Raw genomic sequence first — 23,761 nt, forward strand, 5'->3', positions numbered from 1 at the left:
CTTTAAACTAGTGACTATGTAAAAGCATTTGCTTTTCACACCTTTAGACTGATGTACGAACAAAATTTAATATTTGGGGGCAGATATTTGTCTGAGAGGTTAGAGAAGTGAGCTTCGGATGGGAGGATTGAAGGTTTGAATTACATTACCTGTAGGCAGAATTCAAATCTGAAGTACATTGCAATAATTCACACAAAATGTTTAGAAAACTAAATGCTGACTTTGTTTAAGCAGAAGCAAAAGTGGCAGAATTAGCTTAGCACTCAGCTTGATGCTGCTCGTTTATATTTATGGTAAATGAACTCGTTGCGACATGCTGATGTAAAAGTAACGCATGCCAGTGTTTGGGTAGCGCGAGAAAAGGTGTGCTTCACATTACCTGGTGCAGATGATGGCAATAGCCACTAATGAGACGATACACACACCACCTACTAAGGAGCCCGCAATCAAGGAGAGCTGCTGTCCGAGCTCTGATTTATACTCATCTGCAGAAAACACAAGAAAAACGCACAGAAAAACACAACATCCCGTCACAAATGCAGGAAAGCTGACAGGCTGTCATATTTGGCAGATTTCTGAGACTTTCAGACACAAAACCGAGGGAATATCTACAACACTCTACCATACTCTCTAACACACAAATTATCATTTTTCAAGGTTTATCTATTAAACTGAAGGTTACAGACTGTGCATGCAAAAGTAGTTCAGAAGTGTGAAGCCAGTGACTCGGCCTCTTACCATCAGTTAGGGTTTGAAAGAGCATCTCCTTGCTGTAGACTCCGTAGCCAGCCACAGTGCGGGCTCTCACCTGCACTGCATAGCCGGTCCCGGGCCTGAGACCTTCCAGAATCACATTGGGCGTCTCACTTTGCACCACTGAGCTGTTGAGTACTGATGCCTGGGCCTGAGGACGAAGGACAGAGAACAGACAGGGAGTCACTGAATAAAGGCTTGTCCAATCACTGAGCGGGAGACTGGACTGAGAGTGCTTGTCTACAGATAATCTACAGAAATAACAGAAATTATTCTGATATTCATGTTTCAGGACTTTGGTAGGAAAGTTGAATACTTAGAGAAAACTCTTCACGCACATAATCCCACTTAAGTGATGCATCTTTGTAAAAAGCAGACATAAGACTGACAAACCTGCAGTGCTGACAGCTCATCTAAGGTATCAGGACTACTATAAGTATGTTACTAAAACAACCGAAGCAAGAAAACAGTAACACACTTCATTGTTTCAAGTCACTACTTTGTTTTTGTTGACGTTACGGCACAAATGTTTCAGAAGCAGCTATGTCACCTTGTGCCACTTGTTGCATTAAGTTCATCCATGATAACTTTTGCATTTATTACCACAATGAATGATACTGCATTGATGCATCAAGACACCAGACCGTCGTAATGCAACTCCTTCATGTTTTAAATGCCTCTGTCCTCCAGAAGAAACCGATCAAATGAAAGGCTCTGCTTCAGGCTTGAGCAGAGTTTCATGACAACCCATTTATTAGATTCAGGTGTTTTAAAGCATTAAGTAAAATGCAGGAAAATGTGAGAAATAAACACAAAACACTTAATGATCAGTCTCTGTTGCCTTAATCCCTTAACATCCTTTTTTTTTTTCTAAAAATACTAAAACCACTCGAGCATTTTGTTTGTTGAGCTCTCCCACTGAAAACTGAGTGCTGTAAATAGTGAATTAGCAAGTATGTGTCCCTGCAGACAACAGAAAGGGTAAAATACCTAGAAAATTTCCTCTGAATTGCCTCTTAATATGAAGCAGGAAACTAATGCTGCACCTGCTACTGTTGCTGTGACACTGACCCCAAATTGTATGGCAGATGAGCTTCTCTAATGGCAGCTTACTCGCATTTGGCGCTTGACAGTGTGAGTCGGAATGGATAAATGAGATTGATATGGCAAGGTCAAAACATGCTATGTATGCGTGGTTCATTTAATGTTTAACAGCTCTTATTGAACTAGTTACCTTATTGTTTTAATAAAAAAAACAAAAAACAAAAACAAAAGGCAGTTTCTATCATTTACTTTGAATTTCTTTCAATGTCATACCTGGACTCCAGCCTGCCTCTTTCCCATTTTGTCTTTTAATACCTCCTCTCATCCATCTTTCAGACATTCATTTTGTCACCTAATACCATCCTCCACATCGCTCTCCCCCCAATAGGACCTAATCAATCCTTGAAAATATAATACAATAATAATGCACTAAATTGGTTATTACCCACAGAGACAAGTGATCATTTGGTTTCCTTCACCTCCATCTTTCCGCCAGAGGTAAAATAGGCACCAGGCCTATCTTATAAACCCAAGGCTACCACCTTTTACCTCTATCTATCAATGCCCTCCTTCTAGGCTTCCTCGCTGCTGCCAGTTTCTTTCAGATAAAAAGGTTTTACAGCGGCTAAATCGAAACGGTCCAGAGAGAGTGAAAGATATGGCATGAAAGGAGGGGGAGGGAATCATACAGTGAGGATGAAGGGTGGAGGGGTGGAGGGGTGGAGAGGTCGACGGCAGAGCAAAGAGGAGAGGGAAGGAGATGATGGCGGTGATGAGGAGGACAGTTCAGCGGGGAAAAGTGCGGGAAGAAATTGAGGGGAGGTGGGGAAGGAAGAAGAGGGAGTGTTATCAGAAGAGAAATGAAAAAAAAAAAAAAGATGATTGAGGTTTTTTTTATTGCAGTTCTTCATAACCAATCCCGGGCTCACTCTCAAGTGCCTCAAACCCTCTCTATTGGTAATATTACATAACAACCTTAGTTTGTTCATTATCCTCATCCTGCTGTTGCTTATGCACATTTAAGTTACCTCAATATAGTAAACTGAATTCATGACTTAAACTAATTTACATGAGTTTGGTTTGACATCCACTGCTCTTGCTCTGGGAATCAGGACACTGCACGACTATGAAGTTGGTGTTAAGAACAGAGAAAATAAGTCATTTTTGGAAGAAAAAATGGGGTATTGTGGGTAGTGTTTGAATTAAGAAGTGCGCGTGTGTGTGTGGGTGTGTGGGGAGGGGGTGGGGAGTGTGGGGGTGGTGCTACGCTCACCAAGAGTGAAGAGGTTAGGGGCCAGTCCGTCTGGGAAGGCCTGGTAGCCTGAGATAAGTAGTCAGGAAAAATCCTGCCTTCCTGTGCCATATCAAATTTACTACATTAAAACCTCATTATCTATAGAGTGGGAGCGAGCAAGGAGGGGGTGAGAGTGAGGAGGTGGAGGAAAGAAGGTGCAGAAATTGCAAAACTGCCAGGAAAGAAGGTACAGTGTAGCTGTCTGGTTAGAAAATCCTTTCCTCTCTCTGCAGGCTTACCAAACTGCTCCCGGAGGACAAATTCAGCTGAAACTATGATCTAAAATTAGACTTTATGCAGTCCGCTGCTGTACAGTGTGAAATACAGTATCATAATTGGCTCCAGTGTTAAAGCACTTTAAAGCAAAAGCTGCAGCAAATAAGGTTGACTTACAGTAAAATCACATCTATGTTTTCAGCTAAGTCAGGTTTTTATCTGTGACTGTCAGGCTGCAGCTGCAGTGCTTCTCCCAGCGAGTGCAAACGCTTCTCACTCTGTCCTCACTCTAATTGCTCTCTGAGAGCCAGAATATCAACTCTCTCTTTGCCTGCTATTCTCCATCTTTCCCGGGAACTTTGCTGTTATCAAAACTGTGGGAGGTGGTGAAGCTGAGGTTGCTGCATACGGAAGTATGGCAGTCGTGCTTTTCTTTTTTTTTCCCCTGTGGAAAAGTTTAGGAACTTTAAGTAAAGTTAGGATGCTTCCAGAAAAATAGAATTCACAACTTGAATTCAGTTTAGTGGACATAAAGGGGCACATTTTTTTAATCGGTTTAGGTTTTTCAACCCAACGAGGGTCACTACAAGTCATTTTTTTCACCCACGCTGTACAAAATAATGACGCTACAACAGAATAAACAAAACACAGGATGAGTAAAGTGACTCATTTCTAGTTTTGTACTTGACTGTTTTGATAGGGGGCAAAAATATCACAACATTGGCCTTAATCATAATATAGAGTGAAATTATATCAGAACTACGACCGTTGTCCACCTTGACCCAACCTCCACTGGACTCCATCCAGTTTGCTACAGTCACAGTGACAGCAGGCGCAGCAACACAATGAATTAAAAATGTCTTAAATGTTTCTAATAGCTAGTGCAGTTGAGAAGCCGGGAATTTAGAAAGTTGCCCTCTGGAAAACTGTATTCACAGTTTTGTGTCATGTATTCACATAAGAAAACAAGAAAATGTTAAAAATCTCTCCATTTGTGCAGATAAATAACAGCATAGCGTAAATTAACCAATGCAAATGTGATCGATTTCAACATTTTAAAATCAATATTATTTATAGACTTCTACACATACGGAAATATTCTTGTTGCTCACCTGTGTTAGAACTAAATAATTATGTGCAACAGGTGATACCACTGGGGATTACCATTTCTCATGAAGTTGTTTAAATACTTCTCAAAGTCTTGAAAACTTTCCATGTGGAATTTTCACTTCTAGAGAAATTCAAACACTCCTGGTATTGAAACAGTCCTGTAAACATCATTAAACCTCAATGATGATTTTCTGACTTGCAGCCTCTTGAAGTGAAGCTAGTGGTTCAATATGGCAATGCACCAATATGAACAAGTGTCATTTATACCAATAAAAGATAGAAACTTGATACATCTGAATTCCAGACATCAACAGACATCAACTGTTCTCAGTTGTCTGTGACAAAAGTAAAAATGACTCCAACCGACACAATAAGCTTGTTTTGTTTAGTGCTCAGATCACATGTTGCCAACTGAATGGATTAACACAGTGAGTGCTTTATTTTTCCTTGTCAATGCTAAGAGGCATGAAGCGGACGCTCACTTCATACCAAGTGTTGCTAAGTGGGATGTTAATCTCTAATATACATAATTCACATCTGTCGTTGATGGAAGCTGTGTCAAGTCAAACACAGAGACGACTGAACCATACAAGAGGTACCAACACTAACGGTACATCCACTCAGTGTGTGTGTGTGTGTGTGTGTGTGTGTGTGTGTGTGTGTGTGTGTGTGTGTGTGTGTGTGTGTGTGTGTGTAGTTATGTTATGGTTAAGGCACACACAGTCAAAGTTCAAGTGTCCCTTACTGATTTTATTCGACATTTCTAAAAGAGTGGCATCTAAAATGTATTATATCTATTAATATTTGAGTAATTAAACAACAAACAATGCACAGTTTCCTGAGGTTGTTCACAATGGCACTGCACTGCAGCTGCATTTCAATGTCAATTTCAATACAATTTATTTTCATTAAAAGTATACTTCTGAAACAAACCAAAGTTATACAATGCATATTTAAAACAAATACAAGGATCCATACATCATACTGCTTTGGGAAGCCAAACTAAGTGGTAGCAATTATTCTTTACTAATTGTCACAATGAATGTTTGTGTTAGGCATTAGCATATATAAAGAAGAAATAATAAACAAAACTGTGGAACAAATGGTTAAAACTCCTTTGTGTTACACAATAAAAATGACAATAATACCCTATATTGTGCTGGAAAACAGAAATCTCTTGAGCGTTTCCTCTGGAGCAATAGACTTTAGGACTGTGCCTGAGTGCTTTTATCACATAAAAAAGATAGAAATAAAAAAGAGAGAGAGAGAGTCAACAAGAGTTTCAAGCATTTAAAGTTTGTGGTTTTGTTTGTAGCTGAGAGTTTTGGTGAATTATGAAAGTGACATCTCACAAAGTATGTATTTAAGTAATAAAAAGAGCATGGTTACCAGCAGTGATATCGCTGAACAAAACTGTTTTCCTCAAGTTTGTAATGAGGACAGAAAAATGTCAGTAATAAAAAGGTAGGCTGAGGGCGGGCAGGCTCCGGTTCCTTTTGGTGTATATTACACAATACCTGGTAGGTGCACTATGTTTTTAATAAGTCTGTACTGAAAATCTCTGTTTTTGCAGCTGTTGGCTCAGCTTCGGAAAAGATGAACACATTCTTTTATTTACCTCTGGGTGATAGATAGGCGAGTAATTCACTTTTCAGTATGAAAATACACTGCTTCTCTTTGACTGAATACCAAAGGAGACAGAATATGTGATCAGATTTTTATTTATTTATTTTCAGGATATTTTCTTTGCTACAGCAGCAGCCTTTGATGAGGGGTATCAGAAATAGGCTCTTCACATTTTGCCCCTGAATGGTACTCATTGCTAGGCCAGGTTTGAGACTCTTTATTCAGACTAGTTTGATCAATGAAGCCTTTTGTGCCACAGTTTCCTGCTTTATACAGATTAGGACCTCGTCCTCTACAGGGTGGTGGAAGTTTTGATTGCTTCTGTCAGACACCCTGCCAGGGCCCAGAGTTAGGTGCTTTGAATTGGACCTCTGCCAGAATTATATGTGCATTAATTTTTTATCTCACTGCGACCAACTCATTCAACCCCGGTGCCGAGCCCTGTGGGAGGTGACAGAGTGGTGACTCCACAAAGCTATCCTGGACTCCAACTGTGCTCAGGCAAGGCAGCTTTATTTGTATTGCACATTACGGCAACAACACCATTTGAAACTTGCAGCAAAAGATTAAAAGCAATAAGAAATTTGAATAAAATAACACCCCAAATGCATTGTAATAAAATAAAACCAAATACAAGCTCAGTGTGCAAGTGTGTTTGTGAGAGAGAGCGAGAGCGAGAGCAAGAGCGAGAGCGAGAGCGAGAGAGACAGAGAGAGAGAGAGAGACAGAGAGAAAGTGAGACACATGTCATATACTCATTTAATTGAAAAAAGAAGGTGAACAAGGAAAGTTGCAGAGCTGCATAGTTTGAGTTCATGACAAAGTAAGAAGTGCTTCAATGTTGTAGTTTCATTCAAGTTACGTGGATTTGAAGTCACAGAAATGTGGCTGAATGGGATTTTTAGCATAGTTACACACAAAAATCTAAAAAATAATAAGAGTTTCACAATTTTGGGCAGTTTAAAACCAAGAAGTGGGCGACTGTGTACAACAATAAGCCTCGTTATAACCCGACGACAGAGCAAGTAACTAACAAAATTCTTTTCTGGAACGTTAAGTTCATTGCTAATAATCATCCTCCATGAGCCTGCATGGATTTAGCCTCGTCACATATTGTTTTAAGGTCAGTGGTATGCTCACAGTTACCTCTATCAGCTAAGCAAGCAGTACAGAACTGGATTCGGCCTGAGACCATGAAAATTTTGAGTCAGTTTAGAAGATAGGGATGCATTCCCCATCGAAACTATCCCCAGTTAATAGAAACCTTTCATTTCCTCCATCCTGTTCTGACCTAACCTTTGAATCCTGGTCAGACAAAGGTCTGCACATCCTTGATGACCTATATATTGATGGTATTTTCCCTTCAATTGCAAAGTTTTCAAAATAATTCAGTCTCATTTATTCCATTTTTGATCCAGCTCTGGCATTTTGTGTAAAATTGGTTCTTTTACTTCCCTAATTGCACCCCAGAGACTCTGCTGCTCAAACAACACCAAAATTCCTAACCCCATCTTATATTTTCAGTTTTTAAGATGACATTGGCATCTTCAAGCTTCGTTGGGAAGGGTCCTTTGTCCTACACTGAACCCCGGCCCCCTCGTCTCTCTTCCTGGAATGTCCTCGGCACTGGGTTGGTCCAAGTCTTCACAACACCTTTTTGCTTTTACCACCCTGTTCACTAGGAGGCTCATTCTCCTTAAAGGTACTCATTTGACTCCATCTACAAATAAGTAGATGGATTCAGAAAATTTTGCAATACGTGAGACTTGAGAAGATCAGATTCTCCCTGAAGGGCTCTTACAAAATCTGGCAGGCTTTTTTTTTTTTTTTTTAACTTAATATGGACACTTTAAACATTGAAGCTGAAAACCAGTGAATTAATGGGTTAATAAATATGCCTGTGTATTTATTATTATTCTATTTATTAAAGCAGAACTTTGCAACTTTTTTACCTTAATAAATGTGTTTCAGAATCCCTGTGGGGGTAAACAAAGTCTTGTCACGGGGATTCGCCTGTCCCTTCACTCTCCCCGGGGTCTGTGTCCTAAAAACAGCACTTGCAATTTCAGAGGAGCGGACCCGACTACATCTCGCGAGAACAAACCTGCTTTACGGCACTCATACGGGATTACAAGTATAAAAGCTGTTGGAGTGCGATATCTGTCATTGTGTTGCAATAGACGATCTTTGCACAATGCGTTGATTGGTTCTAATTTCCGTTTGGTAACTGAAAAATAAAGAGGAGTGGCACCTCCTCTCGTAGACGTGAGCGCGAGTGAGTTCGCTACACTGAGCATCTCCGAATGTTTGTTTTCCAATAAGTCTGAGTGTGCGAGGCAGGCATGTCTACAACAGAGGGAGCAACCGGAAGAAGTTCCCGGGCAGCGCGAGGAACTGCAGCTGCAGAAGATTTAACAAAAGCGCGTAAAACAAACATGAAACCCTCGCTAGCGTTAGCAACGCCACTCTTAGGTGCTCACGGATGGTAGAACCAAAAAGACAGAAAAAAACTTTGTCTAACGAGCGGAAAAAAAGGAAGCAGGAGTGAGACGCTCTGTGGGGGGGGGCTGATGCAGAGGACTTTTTACGACAGTGAGCTTTCACAGGAGACCAGTAGGGGGAGCGCTACAGCAAATCTTGCATAGTACCGCCAGAAACCTTGTCTCTTTTAAGGTGCAGTATGGGACACGGTCAAGGGTCTGTGCAGGTCTACAAAATGCCATCTTAAGCACCACTCACAACTGCAAGTAATTGTTACCAGCAATGCCATTCTGTCTAATGAATATATCTAAATTATATATAGTTAAAAGTAAGCAACTGTTAATCTATAAAGAGAGAGTCTTACTGTGTGATGGGGATGTAATGGAGTGGTGATGGCAATATGTATCTCTACACCAATGCAATGTCTTACTTAGTAAGTATACGTCAATAAAGAAGAAAAATATAATAATTATAATGATAATAATATTAATAATAATAATGGTAGTCATGGTATTAATAACCGTAATAGATATGCTTGTGTATTTATATCTTCATGTATGTAAGTATATATAGCAGTGAAGGGAAAAGAAAAAAAAAAACGGAACTGGATGTATACAAATGTAATATGAAACATGAAAGGGATGGGGCTTATAAGTTTATACTTCTTCCCATTCCTTTTGAATATATTTTTATATGTATGTCAATTGTGCAACAGAGTGGCTGTACCAATACGGAAGCATGTATTCAATAAACTTCATTCATTCATTCATTCTTTAAAATTGTTATTTTCTCGGCTTCTCTCTTCTCTCTTTTTCTTTTATTAATTTTGCTCTATTATTTCTCCACTCATTGATACTTGCCATTATTTGATCATCTTTTCAATTTCACTACTTGTTGCTACGAATGAGTGCGAGAGGCTGAGCTTTTAGAGTTGGGAAAGGGTACTTGAACTCTAATGCACCTTTGTTCAAGAATGGATTCTCTTTAACCACAGTCGTGTTTGATGAGATTGAGAGATTTCCATGTGATGCATCTTTGCGGCTTCAGTTTACCTCTGTATCCGACCCATAAATTGAAAAATCCAAAAGTATTTGACCAAAAAAAATCTAACTTGGAATTGACACCTTGTTGGCACTTTTCATACTGAAATCAAGCACGATAATGGATAATACGCTCAGCCTTTCTTGCACAAACCAACATGGACAATGGTTTGAAAGCGGTTCATAGCCAAGGTCTATATTGACCGCTGGCTCCGCAGAGACAAAGCTCTCATCACCACAGTCAGCTGAATGAATCTGTAGGACGGATCTCGAAGACAATCTCACTCAGCAAACAAAAGAGCAATAATAGTTGCTGCAGTGCCTCCCCATAGACTTAGGAATCAGTGCCATCAACAAATCGATAGGAAAAACTGCATCAAAACTTCAAAAGAATGATTGCAGTTCTCTTGTGATAGTAGTGTAATCTTCTGCAGAGTGACAAGGAATTATGTAATAATTGAACTGTGGTAGAATAGTTTCTTTAGTATCTCTCAAGGTACTACACTGCTTAAATCAAGGCTTCATGATTATTTTTGTGAAATTTTCTTGAGCGACTGTTTGCTAGAAGTGAAGCAAATGAAGAGGTACCTGGAGAGACCAAGAGTGCTGCATGGGTTCTCCGTGTTATATGTGTAACCAATTAAACAATTGCTTTAATTGAGTCTTCCTATGTTGTTAGATATCTTAATTTGACACAATATACAGCTCATGAAAGTGTAGCATCTCAAACTACCTCCTCAGTGGTTCATGGAAGAAGAAGCTTTCGTGGATTCAATAAATCAACAAAACATTAATTATACAATTTGTTTTCAGAGCTGTAGTCTCATTGTCACACAAGAGTCCCCAACAGCCAGTTCCTAATAAACACACACTGGCTTTTGCTGCACAAATACAATAAACAATTCATGTCAGCTCGAACAAAGAGAAGTGCTACACCACTGGAACCTTGTTGGGAAAAATGAAACATGAAGGGATGAGAAAACACATCCGTTAAAGGAATTATGAAAGGTAGAGACATAATGACTGATTCTGCCTTCAGTTACTCTTAATTAAGCGAAATGTCTAGTATCTTCAGTGATGATGGTTTCTGTAATGATTTGTATCAAACAGAAGTAGTTATATCTGTGTCTGTCATAGCGATACACTTTGCTGTATTTGAAACTAGTTTTGTACTTTTTTTGTTTATTGACTGAATCAGTGTGTGATAGATTATTTCTATGAAGCAATATTTGTGGAGACAGATTTTTACTTTTATTAAATGTAATTGTTAATCGTTTTAAATTGTATGTATAGGTTGCCGTTTTTTTTTTTTTTTTTCAAAGATGATCTTTTTTTAAATGAGGCAATGCATAATTGTGTAGAATTCTAATTAAGCTGTGAAGTTCTGGATCATCACATACGTACAATTTTTTCATCTACCCATTTAACTATTTTTGATCTCTCTATCTATCTCTCTACTTACTGTAGATTTCAAGTTATTTTTATGTACTCCCACTATATGTTTACAAGAAAATAAAATCAATCACATTAACATCTCTCTGAAGTTCTAATCGGAGTGACTAAAGCAGCCTGTGAGTCAGTCTTGGAGGGAACAAGTGTATAAGACTACATTTTGAATATGTCTGAGATCACTACTTTCGCAAAGATGATAAACTGATCAACTTTCTTTATTAGCGTACTTCCTAATTTACAGCGCTGCCACCGACAGCACTCACTTCAGTCAAGAAAGTGACCTCTAGAAATCCGATCTTTAAAAACATTTTGAAAAGCATTTTAGCAACAGGAGTTGATATCAGATATTAGAATGCACGAATGTCCTGTTTTGTTTAATCTCCTGTGCGCAGCTTGACACAGCTTTCTTTTAAAAAACACTTGATGATATATAAGATGCCCGTCATCTGCAGAGCTCCAAGATGCTGCTGGGAAGCATCTGAAACACACTGCGGGAAGTCCTTTGAAAAGGAGTATTGCCTAGAATGGCCACAGTTCAATTCAGGTGCTAATATACCTGCTATAAAATGGGTTAAAATAGTTTGATGAAGCAAGATGAAGTGTGAGTGAAGTGAAATTATACAAAAACACAAAGAAAGGAAAAGGACCTGACGAACTATTATAGAGGGAAAACATTTCTTTTTTAAACAATGTTTTCCTTTAGTTTTTCTTTTACATACACTGCCCTCTAACTGTGTGATGCATTGGCGTGTTATAGTCAATTGTACATGACAATAAAACTTGTTCTATTCATTTATCTCTAGTTGTATTTTATTCTGCAGCAATACAGCAATTCAGATATTGAAGTGACAAAAAAAACACCAATCATACCGAGTTCCTTTATGTCCCTCAGTCTACACTATTGTAACTGGATTGACAATGTGTTTAATCTTCAATGCATGTCTTTGTTATTTTGTTGCGAACCAGATAAGCACCACTATGAAGCTCAGCATCAACTCAGTAATTTAACTCTCGGTAAGTAACTCCACTTTCCAGTGTACCTCTGTGAGTCGTCACATAAAAGAGTAGCAGTTTGGTGCCTCGAACCAGTCACAACCATGCTGTACTCAAGCAGAACTGCATATGCCATCATGGAGAAACAGACGATTACAAGAACGAAATATGAAGATAAGGGTATCAGCAAAGACAACACAACTGAAGCCGACAAAACACACAAAAAATTCTGGCAAAAATTAGACAGCTGTGTTAATGTGGAAATGAAAGTGATTAAAATGCAAACAGAATGTAGATATATAGATAGAAACCTGCTTCAAGGTTAAGATTTTACTCACATTTACATTTGCTTTTATTCACAGGTCAGACTGAACCATTTTCTGCCAAAAATGAGTGGCTATATTCACGGACAGCTCTGTTTACTGTGTCCATGTGAGCAGATGGGAGGACAGGTACATAAAGCAGTAATTTAGACACATTCATAAATTTAAACTGCCCAATATATTTAACACTCAGCTTATTCTGTTGTTTTCATTCAGGTCATCGATGTTTAACCTTTTTAAAATATACATAAATGCAGTTTTTTAAGATTAATAATATCACCAGTTTGGGGTTTTAAAGAGCCTCGTCGCTCATTTCGTCCAGTCATTGCTCGGTTTTTGACTATGTAGGCTCCATATAATTTTTAACTTCAAGCACTCATCTCTCTATTATGCAAACAAGTAATAAATGAATAGGCCATTTTCCAGGAGAGCTGCTTGATCAGTAGGTGGTGTTTTATACCCGCTGAGCTCTCATCCTGAATATAAACCACAGGTTAGGCACCAGAGTTACTAAAGAAAGTACCTCAACTTAAAATTTATCTACTGTTGAAATACTGAAAAGCAAATTTCAACCCTGCCCTTACTTTGCTAAGCCAAATCTCCAATTTGCAGAAATGGCTTCAGATTTGTCATTGATCACAGGTGATACATGCCCACATTATATAATTTATTTATTTATTTATTTATTTATTTACTTACTTTGAGAAAATTCAATTAAGCGTATGATGACATGGTTTGGTAATGTTTCTGTCCTGGTGAAATATGAATGAATTGACAGAGGTTGCAAGAAAAATCCTTTGTCCATTAGAAATACACAATTTTGATGTCCAATCAGTGTTTGTTTCAAGCTGAATCAATCCTACAACTAATTTGTTCTTGTATCATTTGTGATTCAAAACAGTATCCTAAAATATTAAAGATACAATAGCTCACAGCATGGAAACGATATCATTAAAAAAAGGGCCCAATCTTATCACTTAACAGTAGACAGGTGAAATATTTGGTTTGATTACTGTCGTTAATTAATTATTGCAAAGAAAAACAAAGACAAAAAAAAACTGGGAGGCAGAGAGACAATGACTGAGAAAAATGTGAAAATATGAAGGGAAACCACATCATAAACACACAAATACTTCAGAATCACTTGTGTTTTTCTTCCAAATGTTTTTTTTTTGTTTTGTTTTGTTTATGAAAAAAAACTAGAGAACATAGAAAGTAAAAGGACAAGATGACAATATTTAGAAGAATGCAGGGTCCAGGGGTAATACCCACCAATACAACTCTACTATTTCATATGAATTGATTATGGTGCAGTAAAAGACAAACAGAAAAAACACAAAGAACACAAGAAACTCATGAAAGCAAAGTAGGAACAGGCAGTACCGGACGACAGGGGCCATGGTCAAGGTGTGGCCATTTACACATGTGAAAAAAAAAACAAGCTCCACCTGGTAAGGCTGACCAAGAAGTGTGTGAAGAAGCAGGTGAGACATGCATATAAGAAATCATTACATACTTTATTAGATTCACATGTATGCGAGACCAGGTGCCTGGACCAAGCATTTTCCAATTCCCCGTTACTGGAGGGGAACATTTTCCTTCTGATGGTGATCGACGTCGAGTGAAAATAGCAGTGATGGTGGCTCTGCATGCGGGCACAATCACAGTCCACATGAAGCAGGCCAGGGTGGCAGAAATCAAGCTGGGACAGGAGGTGGTGGGGATACCAGTGGTGCTCTAAAGAGCACAAATAGCAGCAGGGAGAGCTGAGAGGGTAAAGAGAAAACAAAAAGGTCTCCCTCCCTCCAGAAAGGGGCAGCAGGATGGACAGGAAGGCTCAACAAATAATGACAATAATGGCTGACTTAACCTGAGAGTTATGGAAGTTAGCCAGAAGTGGATGAGGCACTTTGTTGAGTGTGTTTGGTAAACTGGAGATAGGGGTATCATAAATGATAAACCCACTATTTTCTGAGTTTTGAATGATGATTTTTGGGCGCTTATTGCAATCAAACTTACAAATCTAATTTTACATGATAAAAAGTTTTATTTTATGGAACCATATCAATCAATAAGCTGCCATCTTTTATCATATTGGAAAGAGGTATGTTTATTTACGTCACAAACTTTTGATCATACTGAATATTTTTGTCATTCACAGTATAGTTTCAGCTATAACCAATTCCAAAATTGAGTATCCCAATCAAAATACCATTACTGCCAATGTGTTTAAACTCCCAACAGCAAAGTTGGTTTGAAAAGTTGTTAATGTGTCTCCATGTTTTCTATGGTTTACTTTAAGTGACATGAAGATAACGTCTTCTGAGGCTACTAAAGTGTGATCAGTGAAGTGTAAGTGTAGTGTAAGTCCCGGTAAGTACACCTGTTAAAAGACTGTGCAGACTCTTCCCAAGGAGTGTCTGGATTGTGGTGAGGTAGAAAAACTACAACATGCCGTACGGGGCTTTACGCTAGCTGTGTTTGGAAGGCGCTAGTTCAACTGATCAAATGTGAATCATCCAGCAGCTATGGGCCGAGCTGGTCCTCTCTCCGGTTCCATACATTGCAGTGCAGATGGGTGACAGATGTGCAGCCAATAGGAGTGAGCCGAGACCCAGAAAAGCACACTTGTTACACTTTCTTTTTGACGTTGGCTGTGCTTGTAACTGTGGCTACAGTCACTTTCTTTTTTCCCCCTGCTTCATGTAAGGGTGCAGCTGTTGCAGGTAGAAGTGGAGCTGGAAAATTCTGGCTGCACTCTTTCTGTCACTCTTATGTAACAGGCCTGCTCATTTCTTCTGTACACACTTCTTGGAAGGCTGCAGAGAGTACGTGTAGGCAGGCAGGTAGGTGGGCAGAAATACAGGTTTCTCACCTACTGTACCATTTATTTCAGTGCAAAATAACACATTTGGATGTATTTAAAAGAGACTTGAGCCTGCCACAAAAAGCTCATTTATTTATAAATCTATTGCCTTTCATTCAATCATTTTTGTTAATACGAGAAAATCTGAGTGCTTTCATTTCTCATTTAACCATATATTCTTCTGGTTAACTTTACACACACTGACAACAGGGCTGGTGTATTTTTAAACATAACTGAATTAACTTTCAAATGCTGTTCTCCCTGTGAAGTCTATAAGTTACTAGTTACACTTTTTACATAACTGATTTCTACTGTACATAAGATCTGGATAGATTTGAGTGAAACTGCCAACAAACCACTATGCAAGTCCGTCATCAGCTAAGATTCTCAGAGGTCTGATTGTCTTCAGCTGTGTTTTATTGAGGTACATTTGTTCAAGGCTCAGTGAGCTCCTCAGTCCTCAATAACTCAATATCAGTTCGTTCTCACAGCGATAATATTGCCTAGACTGTTATCCCAGTCCATCTACATAACATTGTCTCCACCTCTAACACCATAAATCCCTCCAGAAGCTTCATTTAGAGTTCAGCTGCTTGCAGTACCACCCTCCAACAATTGCCCTGGATTTCAGTTAAATTCTTAACAGAATAATAAAACCCTCTTCTTCAGGCATTCCAGGCCATCCACAACGCCACCCATTCTTTTCTGTCAGATCACCTTCACATGGCCACTTGCTTTCTCAAATCCTCCTCCTTTGCCCAACCTACCGTACTGCCTCCTGGCTTTATCCCTAACGCTGACGTACTGCTGGTCGCGGACTGCAGTAAGCGATGGTACGAAGTTGTATTAAAAGAAAAGAAAAACAATATGTGTTTGCGCACTGATGTGGCATCACTGGTGAATGCTGGTCAAGTGTTCTTGCAGTGCTGGCAGACTGTCTACATATATGGTGTGCGTACAGTCATGTAAAACCATGGATCCACGTCGTATAGTTGTCCAGAGTTGATTGAATGTTGTACATTACATACAGACGACATTCTGGTCTCCTATAATTTGGTCTGATCTCTTTTTACACCTCTTATTGTGGTGGACAGTGGGGAGACTGATCTCACTGAAATGGTGTTTTCAGGTGAAATTCCATGCGGACCACCCAGCATGACTGCGTGAAACGGTATAAAAGGCCAAGAGAACGGTCGAACGGAATATGATGCAATCATCCGTGATTATCCGATTTGGCGTTATTCCTTTTCCTTGTCTGATTTCACAATGACTACGCAGTGTTCTTGCACATTTCCGACTCTTGCCGCATATTGCAGATTGATCTCGGACTGTTCACGTATAACCCTGTACCAGTCAGTCCTCAGGAAAAAAATTCAAAATGTCTCATTTTTCAAAAAAACTATTTTGGACAGTCTCAGACAGCTTTGGACTGTGGCGTATTGATTTCGCAACACATTGTGTAAAGCCAGGTGCCAGTCAATTTCGCTGTCCGCGACAGCACGCAGCCTGGTGTGAATGGGGTATTAGCACCAGTGCTTTCAGCTGCTCAGCTCCCAAACAATATAAATCACACTCAGCACACACTTTTAACATCAACTTCTCCAGACATCCAGAGTGTAACAAAGCTCAGCTGTTCAAGATTGTATGCTTCCATCTTTTTTCACGTTTGAGCATATATCTGCTTTATTGGTTTTTACAGGCTACCTGAGTGTTTTAACTGGTGCTTAAAGTAACATTTATTGCTTTTAATCATTTTCTGTAACTTACATAACACAACTTTTATGTAATTTTCTCATTGAGTAATTGGCTGCTACTTTATCCAGGTTTCTCTTTTAAATGAACTTAATCTCACAACGACTTCCTGGTAAAATAATCTGATTAAGACAAAATAAGATGAAGTCCACATGTGAAAACTGAGTCACAACAGTAAAAACACATCACTATGTCACTGCGAACACAATATTTCCAACAATAAGTGAGAACCTTTTCACTTTAACTTGTGTTTTTTTTTTGTTTTTTTTTTTTTATGAGCCGAGGTGTTTGTGAAAAAATGAGAATGTTGCTAATCTTTAGCATCGCCTTTGATAATGTACGACTTTGATGCAGTTAGTATTGATTTGCCAGTTTCATCGGCTGTAACCGTAACACCCAAAAGCTCGGAAACACACACAGACACAGACATTTATCATCCCACTTTACCTTGTCATAGTACCGTATCTCATAGTCGAGGATAATTCCATTGGGCTGCTCGGGCGGGGGCCATGACAAGGAGAAACTGCGGCTCGTTGAGCTCACTTGGTGCATTATGGGGACAACTGAGGGAGCTGTTGAAAACACACAAGAACACACAATCAATTAGGCAGTCATGGGATTCAACGGCATGCTTAAACACCATAAATATGGGAACTATAGTGCGTAATGTAATAACACACTGCCAGACATTATTTGCACCCTTAAGGAGAAAAATGTTTCCTTTCCAAGCCTCATGAAAACAAATGACTGCACTTGTCACTGATGGGGAAACAAGAGTTATGTCTGCAATGCATTTTTACTCATAATTTTTGGAACCAGAAGCTCTTGGCCGTAATGTATTTCATGGTTTTGCTTCTGGGATTGTTTTATGAGATGGTTTTTATCGCATTTGTACTTTGAGACCGTAAAAACTGCTGCCAAGAAGGAATCAAGATAAGAAGAGTGATGCTGTGTTTTATTGTGAGAAATTTTATACTGTCTTAAATTTAATTAAATGGGCTTTCTAAAGGCAGAAAAAGAGAAGAGAAAAAAAAAGAAACAACACAAAATTGCATCGTATAACTGCATTTGTCTGCCTAATTTTTATGAAAAGATCCTTTTTGAAATCATATGTTAGCTGGAGTGTGAGCCATCGTGGTGCTGCATTAATGGTCAGGAAATCCATCCACCCTCCCCCAGAGTCAAATATGTTTTCTTTTGCATATTCTACCAGCGTGAGCCAGCTCTAGCCGAAGAACAGCACGGACTTTTAATGATGCCACAATTGACATTTTACATGGTGCTCTATAGGTGGAGTGATTTTCATATCCAAAGGTCCAATAAAATAGGTTTGAATCTGAGTGCATGATTTAAAAAAAAAAAAAAAAAAAAAGAAATCCTCCACCCCCAGTGCAGTCAACAAGAAAATAAATCAGGCTTTGTAGAATCCTTGAAGGGATGAAAGAGGTTTGCAGGGGGAGTAACAAATGCGCTCAGAAAGTGGTCGGGTGACAATGTATCATGTTTCGATTAGAAATGAGCATGGCCTGCCGAAGATGAGGTAAATGATGTGTTTTCCATCAGAGCAAAGCGGCTTTTAAATCTAAATTTGGGTAGCGGTGAAAATATCACTTGTGTCTGTCTCCATAAAGTATTGATGGAGTAATAACTCAGTTACTTTATGGTCTCCAAGAATTATACTGTGGGAGACTGAGGAAGACGAGGGCAGAAAAAAGGGATAAAGATGAGAAAAAGAGCATTGAAATAGAAGCAGAGGAGAGGAGGAAAACAGGATGAAAGCAGGGAAAGAAATGGAAACGAGGGAGAGAAAAGGCAGAGAGATGACAAGCTTATAACATGTTTTATGAATTAAAAGGCTGTAGCTCAATTTCCTTTATCTCCCAAGCCATCCCTCCCTCACATAATCCACTATGCCCCAGGGTATCCACACACACACACACACACACACACACACACACACACACACACACACACACACACACACACACACACACACACACACACACACACACACACACACACACACACACACACACACACACACACACACACACACACACACACACACACACACACACACACACACACACACACACACACACACACACACACACACACACACACACACAGGACTCACCGGCTTGATTGGTTGTAATGTTGATTGACAGCTGCTGGGCGGGGTAAGGGCTTTTGTTGGAGACTCCGTTGACTGCCTGCAGAGCAAGAAAAGTGCAGATTGTTTAGTCTACCATCGAGAAATGTACATCAATAGATGTTTCACTTGACTTCTGTGTCCCACACTCCTTTTCAGTAACTGCAGCTGCATGGTGCACGAGCATGTGCTCACAGGTGTCGGTACTATAAAACCTCACGTGTCCTTCTTAGACACTTGGGTCTACTCCTCGTCCTATGAGCTTCTGAGAAGAACAACAAGAGGCGTTGGTATGTTCCCCGCTATCCTCCTGCTTTTCCTGTGGCTAAGTCACTGTGTGCAGCTGATCCTGACCATAAAATATTAAGAGTGAAAAAATAAATAAAATAAGTCAAGACAGCATGCAAACTGCCCTGCTCGGGATGGAAGCCTGGTAGCTTTGTTTTTTTGTTTTCTTTGCCTCACTTAGATTTAAGACCATCTTTTGTTCTATTAGAAGGACATAATTGGAAAATGGAAGATTGGACTGCTTCATGAAAACACACTTTTCCCACTGTGGGAATCATTTTGATGATCAAAATCATTTTGACAATAACAACAGCAGAGTGTGAACTATTAACTGTTTATTTCAAATATAGATTTTGTCAGAACAGAATATTTACAGGTATGATGGATGGATTTAATGTGCTGAATAAGTTTGAAAATGAGTGCAATACCGCTGAACTTATTTTCTACTGAACATCAGGCTGCGGCTGCTGCTTCGTTGGTAGAGCAGGTTTCTAATCCTAAGGCTATTAATTCAATCCATCATCTGGAGCAATGCCCGTGGGCAAGGAACAGAAAATTGTTCCCAATTTGGTCAAAGGTCTTGATTATTTGGGATTTGGTATACTTTGATTGATCCCTTTTGGAATGACTCTTTCTCCGCATTTAGCCCATCCTACAGCAGTTAAATCAATGAGGAATATCTGGCTAACTGTGCTGGTCCAAATGTCTCTGCTGATTAAGTTGTTGGAATAACTAAATCTTGAGATTTTGGTAGAACATAATTTATGGACAATCTTACTTTTCTCATTGTCATTAAAGAATTTCCAAGCTGCAGACACCGTTTGTCCTCTCTTGTCTACCTGTTGCTGACATGTATTATGTAAAATGAATAGCTGTGTACAGAAGCTTTTATCAGTACTTCATACACAATCGGATGTTATACTGATATCGGTATTTAGATCCATTCCTGAAAGTAATAATATTGAAGCATGGGAAACATGAGAAATTTCTTATTTGCGTTAATAAAGGTTTTTTTCTGTATGTGCTTGTTCTGAAACTGCAACTTAAAAGAAACATTGTGCTTGATCAGTCTGATCAGGAGAGACGAACACAGAGCGATATATTTTGGCTTTTATTTTTTTCCTTCTACTGCATCCACCTGTAAAGCTTTACCATTTTTCTGAAAACACTTGTGCATAAAAATGTTATAGTGACAATGCACTCTGTTTATTTTGAATTAATCAGATCAGTTTATTTAAATTTCTCATGGTCAATATAACTGCAGCCTCTGAAGACGTCGAGTGTGCCACAATTCCTTTTGACATCCATTAAAATTGAACCTGATAGAAATACGTGATGTAAAAGATTAATGAGCTCTGGGAAGGGAGTGAAAACCTTTTCTTTAAAATGGGTATCTAAATTGAACTAAGATACCTATATTTACGATGCCACATATTCCACAAAAACTGTAAAAACTCCACGCATGACACATTTTGTACCTTCTACATGTACATTCACGGCAGAGTTGATGTTAGTTGAGTGTGGCGTTAATACAGCCACATTCAGGTCACTGTGGCAGGTGGAAGAAATACGAGCTTCATGCCCACAAGGAATGGGTCATGTGAATATGCATAGTAGCATCGCATACTAAAACACCTTCACCTGAGATTAACAGATGGCGTCTGAATATCAGTCAGTCACTACAAGAATCAATGCACGTTTGTTCACAGAAATACTGATACCTGCTTGAAACTACACGCGTGCAATCCTCCATTAGTGACTGAGAGCCACTTCAATGCCTTTTGCATAATATATAGCTAGTTGGCTGAGCATTCTCAGCTAAGAATACATAGTTATTTTGTGATTATTATTATTGTGTGTGTGTGATTTAGTATTTATATATTCACTAACAGCTTCAAAACTCTCAGCAGTATTCAGCACTGCCTCATGAGCACCACTTTAAAATGTAAGGAAACCCAGCTTGACAGAGCAGCCTTCACTAATTACGGTTTCAAAGCCGTGCTTGGACATCAGCTGTGTTTTAGCTTTCAGTCAGTTATCAAAGACAACGAGCTGGTTTTGATGGTTCCATAGAACTACAAGGAGCCAGAGCCTGTCTCATCTCGCCAACACAAAGACACAATTAACAGGTTCTGAGTGTGTTTTTAAGGCCACATAATTAGCTGCCACATGTTGTTTGTCATGAGCTCAGTTAATCATTTTGACAGTTATAGGAGAGTCTTCAGTCAAACCTAATTATCAAAGTACTATTACTATTATTAAAGCTCTATATATGCATATCGATAAAAATGGATGACAAGATGAGATCTAGAGAATGAGAGCTTTACCATTATGTTACTTTACATCATATTAAATAGGTTGCTACAACAGTAATTGCTGTCTAATTTGTATTTTCTTTTAAGGAGACACAGCGGTAATCTCTATGTTAATGAGTACGAAGGAAAGTGGCTGCTTTCAGTATAGACATCGGATTGACAATTTAGCCATTGACATTTCCACGATTGAATATGTGTTAGTCTGTTCTGTTTACATCCCATTACAGAGTCTTAATTCTTTATCAGCTTTTAAGATCAATGTAAACTTTGTGACAAAAGCAGAAGGTGAGATGTTTTTTTTTTACATACTTCTGAGAGATAAAAAAGAATTAAAGATAAAACCAAACAAGTTACAGGAAGAAATATGCATTAAATGATCTTATGCAGATTGAATAAAATGAAGGATAAGCATAGACATTGCAGCTGTGGGCAAATATTTTACCTTTCACTATTAGAGTAAAATCACAGCACCTCTCATCAAAATACACAAAGCTGAGTTTCAGGCAAAACGTATTATGTGAGGCAAACGGGAGTTTATAGTTTATAAACTTCACTCTGCTGACAGCTGTACTTTAGTTGGATATTTAAATGCATGTATTTAAGTAGCTTTATGCTGACCAGCAAAGCAGCTTTAATGACCGTGGAAGTAAGTGTAAATTTCAAGAGAAGAGTGATATAGGTGGGCGTTATCCCTCCCTAGATAATCGTATCCTGCATGAGCAATGAATATCAGACCACCGCTAACAGAAGAACACAAATATAAAGCCATCTTCAGGTGGTAGATTCACTGAACTTTGTCAAACTGGGCCAGTATGTTTTGTTCCCTAAATTATTATAATGCAGTCGACCTTCAGTCAGCCTCTAAACATATATGGTGGAGAAGACAGATGGCGGAAGATTGAAGGTTCACCATTGTATTGGTTTTATAGACTTTGGGTAACCTTGACAGTTGAGAGATATAAGCGCAGATTGTGCATAAAAGCCTGCATGCCAGCGAGCCTCCATGCAGCAGCAGTATCCTTGAGCAATATAGAAAATATCCAGGAACTATTTGCATTTAAATCAAGAGCTGTCAGCACCAAGCTTCTTTTTTAAAAATATATATATAAAAAAAAAACATTTATCAACTACAACTTTGTGTTTTTTGGTGTGAAAATATTCTAAATGAAACAGAAACTTTCACCATCAAAAAGCCATCTGTGTCTGTGTTTCAGGGCGGCTTTGTAAAGTTTGTGACTTGCTCAACTTCTTGATGAATCACATCTGCAACCGTTTGAAGTTACAACAGGTGTAGTCGATCCAAAAGACTCGCAGACGAGTTGTAAGATCATTAAATTTCAGTGCTTGATATCAGGGCTCCACGAAGAGGATCAACATTCAGACACCAGGCTTTAGTCATGATTTGAATGTCAATTATTGAGAAAGAAAAAAAAAATCTTTAAAAGCAGGGATGCCATTACTTTTATATTGATGAAATGGATTTTGATGAAAACTACGAAATAGTCTTTATGGCGAACACAAGTTGAACAATGGAATATACTGTATATAAAAATGTAGCAATTTTTTTTTTTTTTTTTTTGCTATTGGAGACAATTATTAACTAAATCAACCCAAGCAAAACAAGGCCAGCTGAATAATACACGAGCCAGATAAGGAGATTAGGACAGCAGGCAGCAGGTGGGCAGACTGGGATTAAATTCAATAATTTAAGGCAGAAGGAAGGTAAGCGCCCAAAAATCTTGAGGACAAACAAGCAAAATGACAGGTCAAGGTAATAGAAGAAAAGCAATCAGGAGAGTGAAATGAGACACAGTTGATGGGGAACAGGCAGATGTGGGGATCAAACAGAACAAAGCAGAACGTGGCACAGACAAAAATGTAAAACATACACAAGCTTGATGAGGCATTTACACAGAAAATAAACAACTAATAATAAACATCCAATAATTATGGAGGATTCTGGGTCAGCCACTGTGACTGCTATGAATTCACCACAAGCAAGCAAGTCACAAACTTTTCACAGATACCTTTAAAGTCCACAGGTGTTGAGGACATG

The 23,761-nt window shown here is 38.8% G+C and overlaps 1 protein-coding gene across 1 annotated transcript in view; it reads right to left on the minus strand.

Annotated features, from left to right (window-relative positions):
• Positions 1 to 23,761, minus strand: part of LOC115381448 (ephrin type-B receptor 1-like) — a 102,966-nt gene that overhangs the window by 22,327 nt on the left and 56,878 nt on the right. Inside the window, exons 8-11 of the mRNA XM_030082823.1 lie at positions 19,088 to 19,163; positions 17,398 to 17,522; positions 739 to 904; positions 380 to 485 (exon numbers count right to left, since the gene is read on the minus strand). Coding sequence (XP_029938683.1) covers positions 380 to 485; positions 739 to 904; positions 17,398 to 17,522; positions 19,088 to 19,163 — 473 coding nt within the window. The remainder of the gene's footprint in view (positions 1 to 379; positions 486 to 738; positions 905 to 17,397; positions 17,523 to 19,087; positions 19,164 to 23,761) is intronic.

The sequence above is a fragment of the Salarias fasciatus genome, chromosome 23, assembly GCF_902148845.1.
Source record: "Salarias fasciatus chromosome 23, fSalaFa1.1, whole genome shotgun sequence".
Lineage (NCBI taxonomy): Eukaryota > Metazoa > Chordata > Actinopteri > Blenniiformes > Blenniidae > Salarias > Salarias fasciatus.